Source organism: Gossypium hirsutum, chromosome D05, assembly GCF_007990345.1.
Source record: "Gossypium hirsutum isolate 1008001.06 chromosome D05, Gossypium_hirsutum_v2.1, whole genome shotgun sequence".
Taxonomy (NCBI): Eukaryota; Viridiplantae; Streptophyta; class Magnoliopsida; order Malvales; family Malvaceae; genus Gossypium; species Gossypium hirsutum.
Window position 1 is genome coordinate 24,445,851 of NC_053441.1, and position 9,096 is coordinate 24,454,946.

General features: G+C 34.0%; 2 protein-coding genes across 3 annotated transcripts; both read left to right on the plus strand.

The window, feature by feature from the left end:
- Nucleotides 1-1,404: 1,404 nt before the first annotated feature.
- LOC107914027 (pentatricopeptide repeat-containing protein At1g06270) lies at nt 1,405-5,977 on the plus strand. 2 transcript variants are annotated; one of them, XM_016842743.2, is made up of 2 exons: nt 1,405-1,649; nt 3,223-5,977. In XM_016842743.2, the coding sequence occupies exon 2, from the start codon at nt 3,265-3,267 to the stop codon at nt 4,294-4,296; it is 1,032 nt and encodes a 343-aa protein (XP_016698232.1). In that variant the 5' UTR covers nt 1,405-1,649; nt 3,223-3,264; the 3' UTR covers nt 4,297-5,977. The 2 variants fall into 2 exon arrangements, with proteins under 2 accessions (XP_016698232.1, XP_016698231.1); XM_016842742.2 differs by lacking the exon at nt 1,405-1,649 and adding an exon at nt 2,594-2,881 and having other exon boundaries at nt 3,223-4,853.
- A 77-nt stretch (nt 5,978-6,054) lies between these two features.
- On the plus strand, nt 6,055-8,840 carry LOC107914200 (pentatricopeptide repeat-containing protein At1g71460, chloroplastic). The gene has a single exon (XM_016843015.2). It carries the CDS (start codon nt 6,631-6,633, stop codon nt 8,695-8,697), a length of 2,067 nt encoding a protein of 688 aa, XP_016698504.1. The 5' UTR covers nt 6,055-6,630; the 3' UTR covers nt 8,698-8,840.
- Nucleotides 8,841-9,096: the final 256 nt, after the last annotated feature.

Here is a 9,096-nt window from a genome sequence, read left to right on the forward strand (position 1 = left end):
CATAATTGTAAATGTGGTACTTGCATTTTTAATTTGTCTAATTTAATACTTGGACTTTTTTATCGTCTAACATTTGGTACCTGTAGTTGACGATATTAATTTCTGTCAGAATTTGAAGGGCCACGTGGCACCATAAAACCAGGACTTACATAAAAATTTCCCTTTTATTTTTGAAGGTAAAAAAAATTGAAAAGATAAATAAAACATTTATATTGTAATTAATAAAAACTATATTTTTTTCTACTCTCACACGTTAGAACATATTCTCTCTTCCCATTTCTAACATCTTCCATTCTACAATTCTTTATCTTTTAAACCCATTTTAGTTTCTTTATCTTTTAAACTTGGTTGAAGAAACCCTAAAATAGCTCCAAATCTTTAAAACTCATTTTAGTATAAATATATTCTTTGAAATTAGTATAAATATAGTGTTAATTTATAGAATTTCCATATATAATTCTAAATTTAATTTGAATAAAATAAATATATGGTCAAAGTTAACTTAAAGTGTTAAATATAAAAATATTATAAAATTAAAAGAAATAAATTTTAAATAACATTCAAAATAATAATAAAAACAATTAATTTAAATTGCATTTTAAAAGATAATACAATATCAAAGAAATACAAATTAAAATGTATATCTACTTTTCTTTTTCATTGATATTAAGATTTGGATATTTGTTATCAAATATATTTAAAAATTAAATTGCTTAAATTGTTAATTTTCAACTTTCAATTTTTTATAATATTGTATGAAACAATTTATGGCATGTTAAAGCATAATAGGCGAAAAATCAAGAACAATGGCAAAAAATTCACGCATGACTCGCACAAAATTAAATGGAGACTCACATATCACAAATGTGCATAGTGAGACTTGAACCAAGTCTTAAAGACTTAAGACCTCCATATTAATAAAAAAAACAATGCGTAATTGACATAAACATTAATAATCAACTGTAAATATTAAGGTCAAAATTGTGTATGATGATATTTAATCTAAGCAATTTCAATAGGAATAAAATAAAAAAAGGAAAAAAAATAATGATGCAGTAAGCCTATGGTATCAATTTGTGGTGATAAAAGAAAAGATAATCTCATTTACCTCAATTAAAAGTTCAAACTTAACTCATACAATGGAGCATGTTTGACATAAACCAAAGTAATTGTTTTCTCAGTGTTGGGTAAAAGAAAATGGTAAAGCTTTACAAATTCAAATATAAATAAGGGAATAAATTTATATATAAACAATAGACTTGATCGAGATCCGAAAATAAAAATATTTAGATAAAAATATAGATTTAATAAATAAATTTAGATAAATAAAAAAAAAACGAGTCGAATGTGAAGTAAGAAAATTTTAATTTTAATTCGAATTCGACCCGGCCCGAATCCTGCCTACCCTTTCTTTTCTTTCCCTCTTCGGCCGACTCCCCCAATTTCTAATCACTAACAGCCAATTTCTAAATTCCTAACAAAATAACTTTTCCTTCTCCACTCCAACACCCACCGGCCACCACCAATCCACCACATACCCGCTGGTGACTTTATAATTTTAATACGGATCGAGTGAGCAAGCTTGCCATTTCTTTCTGAAACGTTTCAAGTTTTAAGACGTCTCACTTTTAACTCACGTTTCAGAGCAGGTGAATTTCAAAATCCTTCTTTTTCATTAATTTTGATTTTCTTTTGGTAAATGGAGGCATTTCAATGATAAGCTCGAGAGAACTAATATTGGCCTTACCTTCATTTTTTTTCTAATCTGTTGTGCACATTTAATGATAAATTTATTTCTTATTTTTCATGTAACTATTGTTACTTTAACCTCTGTTTGGTTGCGGAGAAAACCGAGGAACTTAATTAGCAATTTTTACATTGTTCCTTTTTCTGTCTGCACTGAGTTATTTATTCGGAAATTATGCGGTTAAAGCTTTTCTTTGTTCTTTTATTACTTTACAAGGGATATTCTTTTGTTTAATCTTTTTGTTGTTGAGGATGAAAACAGTGTTGAGATCCTATACTTTAATGGCGTATAAATCTGAGCAAAAACTTGATATTTTTGGTTAGCAATCTGAAAATATTTCTTTTATTAATAATTAACTCATGAGCATCGAAGTAGATACGAAAACACCAACTTCTTTTTCCTCAAAAGTGTTTGGAATTCTTCCATTGCAATTATATTTTTTAAAATAGTTTTATATAATAAAATAATCTAAAAAAATTTAATATGGGCAGCTCGGGTTTAGTATATAAAGTTCAGGTTGGGCTTGGACAGAATTTTAGGTCTGTTTTTTGGTCCAGATCGGGCCCAAGATTAGAAAGTGGACCTAAAATTCTATCCAAACCCGACTCGGCCCATGATCAGGTTTAATAAACAGATAAATGAAAACATAGTGATAAATATTAAATAGAAAATATAAATATTTATTTATCTTAGATAAAAAGAATGATTTATCTCTATGGATATCCATAACAATTTATATTATTTACAACAATAACTATGTATATTTAAATTAGCAATACAAATAAAAACAAACTTTGTCGCGGGGCTTGTATTTTGCTCGACAATGGTAAGGCTTTACATTAAGTTTTGAGGATTTAATTAAAATGTTTCAGGATTTTTGAGAATTTAATTAAAATTTGCAGAACTTTGTAGTGTTTAATGACAGTTTTCAAACATTTTTGGGGTTTAATTAAAATTTTCTAAAATTCTTAGGAGCTTAATAAAATTTTTTAAAAATTTTAGGAGCCTTACTTAAAATTTCCAAAGATTTAAAAAGCTTAATAATAATGTTCCTATTTGGGACAAAGCCTCGCCTGCCCCTAATATGGGCTCCGCACCCTTCCTAGCAATGGTATCGCCGATTCCATCAAACAGGTTCCTTTCCATGCTATCTTCCTCTCTTTGATTCCTGTTTTTCTCTCTAATTTTCGTTGTACAATTAAGATTGAATCAAATCATAATGTTTAAGTCCTTAATCGTAGCAAATTAGGGTTTACAACATTTAATAGTTGTGCTGCACTGTTTTTGCATGATTAATTGTATTCCATGTTGCTCATTCTTAAGTAAATTGATAGTTTCTACTTTCTAAGCCTGGAAATGGCCACTAGACCAACGAAGTTTTGCAAATGAAGCTTGAATTTATTTAACTACTCAATTTTCTTGTTCTTGCCATTTAATATTTCTGTTAACTTTTTTAATGATTAATTGTGTTCCAGGTTGCTCATTCTTATGCAAATTAATATTTTGTAAGACTGCAAATGGCCATTAGACCAACAAAGCTCTGCAAATCTCTCTTCAATCTGTATCCATGTCTTTCTCAGTTTGTCTTAGTTCACTCAATCTCTTCACTTAACGCTGTGGAAGAAACTGTGAAAGCAGCTCTTGAGGCCAAAACCTATGAACAACTCCCCAACATTCTTGTTGCCTTAGAAAAATCGAGGCGGATTCAGAATCCTTTTTCATTCCTTTCTACCTTATCTTTGACGCTTAGAACCCAGACCATTGATGAAATCTTACAATCTTTTAAATCTGTTCGGCCTCGCTCCCGCCCCCGGATTGTGTATGATCTTCTTCTTTCCTACACCCTTCAGAGTCCCGACCCAATCCCTCTTTCACTTGCTGTGCTACAATGCACTCTTCGTTCTGGCTGTCTCCCTGCTCCCCAAATAAAACTCCTCCTATCTGAAGCGTGGCTTAACTTCCGTGGCCATTCACAGCCGGTGTCAGACAGCCTTCTGGAGATGCAAGACATTGGGTTTTGCCCTGACTCCATGACATGTAATTACCTTATATCTTCTCTTTGTGCTGTTGATCAGTTGGAGGAGGCAGCTAAAATCTTGAAGGGTATGAGCGGAGCTGGCTGCCCTCCTGATCTGGAGAGTTTTGCTGGTTTAATTACTGCAATGTGCACATTTAGAAGGACCGGTGATGCAATAGAGTTAGTGAAGCAAATGGTGCAAAAAGCTAGATTGACACCAAGGCAGGGAACAGTGAAAAAAGTTGTGGCAACTTTGCGGGCAAATAGAGAGATATGGAAAGCTGTTGAGTTGATTGAATTCTTGGAGAGGAAAGGTATCCCTGTTGGCTTTGAGAGCTATGAGCTAGTTGTTGAAGGATGCTTGGAATGTTGTGAATATGTTTTGGCTGGAAAGGTAGTTGTAGCAATGACTGAGAGGGGCTTTATACCATATATTAGGGTCCGGCAAAAGGTTGTTGAGGGCTTAGTTAGAGTCAATGAGTTGAAACTTGCCTATTTAGTAAGGGAAAGATTTTCAGAATTGGGGTCTTAGGCTCTTCGCTGCTTTTAGCTCGGCATGAGTCACCTAAGTGAAGAAAATCAGTCATTGTCGTGATGGCTAATGTGGATTCAAAGATCAAGGATAGAAATATCCCTTGGATATAGTCCTACAGTAGTGGAAAAAATTGCAGTTTAGTGTCAAATATCCATTGGCATGTTATTTCAAGTCGTTTGATTTGGTTAACCTATGTTCAGCTTGGCTTTGGTAATTCATCAACCCTTGTAGGTGAAGAACTGTTGAAACCCAACAAAGACTATATCAACTAAACAAGGACTGATAGGTTGTTCATTCCCTTAACCTGTATATGTCAAGGTGAATGTCAGTCCTATATGCAATCATGGCACTGTGTTGCAGGACTGGTGCATAGATATCATCTAGAAGGTGGCTCCAAGATCTCACTCAGGTGGTATGTCTTTGGTGTTGACAGCAGAGCTATGTGCCATGGTCTGCATACTTTTCTTGAAACATTGTTTTAAATGTTGCTGCTGCAATGTGATTCTCTTGTTATGGTTAGTAAAGATTGAGATAATTGACATAGTGCTACTATATCTTTTTATGTTCATTTTCCTATTTGGTAAGCAATTCACAGTCTCGTAATGTGGTTGGTAAGGAATTAGTTATCTTCATTGAGGCAAGTTTTTGTTCAATTTGCATGGTGACTCGTTTTGAATTTGTGTGTCTTAGACTCTTTATGTGTCCCTAGGAAATTCAGTATTTACTTTTTAAAGATCAAGTTGGTTTCCCAGCAGAGTATTTGATCCCTTAGTTTCTCTCTTTTTGCCACCCGATTTGAGGAATCAAAAGTTCTTTCCCCCCCTCTTATGCTTTACATATGTTGACAGCTGCTTGCTGGTTCTTTGTGGTTTTTGTTTTATACAATTGCTAACTCAAGTTGATATCTGCTGCCTTTGTTCTTGCTTACAGCCAAACAAGTTTGTGTTTCTCAGTGTTGGTTTATCACATGTTGACTTAACTAGAAAACTAGAATAGGTAGATCTGAACTCATCATCCATCATGTCTGCAAATTTTTGTCAGTCAATTTGCAAGATAAGTTTTACAATTTTATATAGCCAATATTGAGAACTTGATCAGTCAATCCGCAAATGCAATTTCATCAAAATCTTGTACTTCTGTTCATGTTAGATCAGCAATCACTCTTTATCGTTTTATCTCCCTATGTTCTGTGTTTTCCAGACCATACTCCTTGGAACATTGGTAAGGCTCACGCACCTAAGATAGTGAAACCGCCATTCACTATGATCATTGGCAACTTTCTGTAAACCTTGAATGTTGATGGAGAAGATGAATTTATCTCATGCTCATTAAAAAGTTCTCATCTGCTGTAGATTTTACCTATATTTGATGCACATTTTTACTTCATTTATCATTTTGCTTATATATACTTTTGTTCCATCAATTTCAGTTATGTTTTTTATGTTTGTTTATGTCTTTTGCACTTGAGAGCTTCTCTAGGGGCAGATGTTTTATATTTTGGCAAGAAAGCTGCTCTTGATGGATTGCATACCAGTAGAACCTGATAGTCCGTATATGCATATCATGTCTGGGGGATTTTTTTTTTTCATAAACTTGTATAGGTACGTGTATTAAATGTGACATGTTAATTGTGTTTAAATTTTAGTATTTATTATTATAAAAAAATTAGTATTTATTACACTGTTTTTGTGTTTCATTATAAGTGTTGTGTTTTTAATAATATTTAAAATTACATGTCAATGACATTTGAATATTGGTTTTTTAAGGAAACATGGGCAAACCATTTAATTTTTAAAATTGAAATATGGAAGTATATAAATATTAGTATAATTTTTAAAAATATTTTTCGAACTGCGAATGGGTTGCCTTTTAGTTCAACATTTGAGTTTTTGAGGCACATGTATATGCTTGTGCTAGTGTAGAACTGTAGAAGTAATTTAGCTAGTTACTTTTCACAAATAATTGTACTTGTGTAATCTGTTGGTATCATTTTCTTTTATATTTTAATTTTTTAGCAAAATTAAAAAAAAAAGATTTATTGGATTAAAGAACACTATAGTTTATTAGAAATAAATAAATAATAAAATATAAATTTTGATAACATTTACATAAAAAATTAGAATCATACATTTTCTTTTTGAATAAACAAGTCTATGCTTGATTTATAAAAAATTGAAGAAAAAGAAAATATTAAGAAAGAATAAATTAACATCTAAAATCAAAATTGTTTTTATTATGAAAATATAATTAAAAGGATAAATGAATTATTCGAAATGAAGTTGAAAACTTGGGGCTCTTAGTCTCCTCCACTCCAGCACTCTGAAAGAAGCCATGGAAATCATCCAATTCCAATCACACTCCCTTCCATTCAGTCTTCAGCCTTCTTCTCCAAATCCTCTCTTTTATAAAACAAAGCAATTCTGTAGAATCCAAGGCTCCGCAAGATCCCCACCCAAACCTCCCAAAAAACCAACAAAATTTCCCCGCAAAAGAAGGAACCCGCCTTCATTGCCCTTCTTTCAGAAAGCTCCATCTTCCCCCTCTTTACCTCTCCACTCCAAGAACCCACAGGCCATTTACAAAGACATTCAAGCATTCGCTAGACAAAACAAGCTCAAAGAAGCCCTCGCTATTTTAGACTACGTTGACCAACAAGGCATCCCTGTAAATCCCACCACCTTCTCTTCCCTCCTTGCTTCTTGCGTTCGTTTAAAATCCTTAACCCATGGAAGGCAAATCCACGCTCATATTCGGACCAATGGTCTCGAAAACAACGAGTTCCTACGTGCCAAACTTGCCCATATGTACACTTCTTGTGGTTCCATCGAAGATGCCCAAAGGGTGTTCGATGAATGTACTAGCAACAACGCTTATTCCTGGAATGCTTTGCTTAGAGGTAGTGTTGTATCGGGTAGAAAACGGTATTTGGATGTGCTTTCTACGTTTTCCGAAATGAGGTCATTGGCGGTAAATTTGAACGAGTACACTTTCTCTACTGTTCTTAAGAGCTTCGCCGGTGCATCAGCATTTAGACAAGGTTTAAAGGCTCATGCCCTTTTGATTAAATACGGTTTCATTAATAGTTCTATGCTTAGGACTGGTTTGATCGACTTATATTTTAAATGCGGAAAGATTAAGCTCGCTCACCGCGTGTTTGAGGAAATCCCTGAGAGAGATATTATTTTGTGGGGGGCGGTGATTGCTGGTTTTGCACATAATAGGATGCAAAGGGAAGCTTTGAATTATGCTAGATGGATGATAAGTGAAGGTATATATCCCAATTCTGTTATACTCACCACGATACTTCCAGTGATTGGGGAAGTTTGGGCTCGGAAAGTAGGCCAGGAGGTCCATGCTTATGTGGTTAAGACGAAGAGTTACTCGAAGCAGTTGTCTATTCAGTCTGGCTTAATTGATATGTACTGCAAGTGTGGTGATATGGAATCGGGCAGGCAAGTTTTCTATTGTTCTGGAGAAAGGAATGCGATTTCTTGGACCGCTTTGATGTCGGGATACATATCGAATGGGAGGCTTGAGCAGGCTTTGAGATCGGTTGTATGGATGCAGCAGGAAGGGTTTAAGCCCGATGTTGTCACGGTTGCCACAGTTCTTCCTGTTTGTGCCCAATTGAGGGCTCTCAATCATGGGATGGAGATTCATGCGTATGCTGTAAAGAATTGTTTCTTTCCCAATGTATCTATTGTTACTTCCCTGATGATTATGTACTCAAAGTGTGGTGTTTTAGATTATTCTTTGAAGTTGTTTAATGGTTTAGAGGCAAGGAATGTAATTTCATGGACGGCCATGATTGAGTCATATGCAGAGAGTGGATGTTTACCTGAAGCAATCGGTGTGTTTAGGTCAATGCAGTTGTCGAAACACATGCCGGACTCAGTGGTAATGGCAAGGATGTTGAACATTTGCGGTGTGCTTAAAGCTATAAAGCTTGGGAAGGAGATTCATGGACAAGTCTTGAAGAAAGATTTCGAGTCGATTCCTTCCGTTTCAGCAGAGATGGTTAAGATGTACGGTGCTTGTGGGTTAATGAGCAATGCAAAGTTAGTATTTGATGCAGTCCGCGTTAAGGGTTCTATGACATGGACTGCCATTATAGAGGCTCATGGATATAATGATCTTTGTGAAGGGGCAATCAGTCTTTTTCATCAAATGGTATCTGATGGTTTCACTCCAAACCATTTCACTTTTAAAGTGGTATTATCGATTTGCAGAAAGGCTGGATTTGTTGATGAGGCTTGCCAAATATTCAGTGTAATGACTCGTAAATATAAAGTCAAGGTATCCGAAGAGCATTATTGTATCATGATCGAGCTTCTTAATATGTCGGGTCGCTTTGAGGAGGCTGAAAGATTCATCCAGATGAAATCTCTATCATCATAAGATAAAAAAAACAGCCTTGTCGAGTTTAAGTTTCAATTACACCTCACAATTTGGAGAGTCAGATTAATCTTGATCAAGTCAATTCAGTTTTCGTATGATTTTAAATTTATTCTAAGCTCGAGTTATTGTTTTTTATCGTCAAATTGATTGGATTGGATGTGAGTTTTCGGATTTTCATATTTAGATGAGAATTGACAAGTCTACTCTTTTTAAATTTTTTAAAAAGATAGTCATTTCTATATTTATTTGTGGCTTAATATGACATAAGGTATGTGGATTTTTCATAATTTGGTACCTATGTTTTTTTTTATCAATTTGGTACCTAAATTTGACATTCTTTCCTAATTTGGTACTAAGTTAACTTGACTCTTTTTTTTTTCTTTCTAATTTGATACCTAA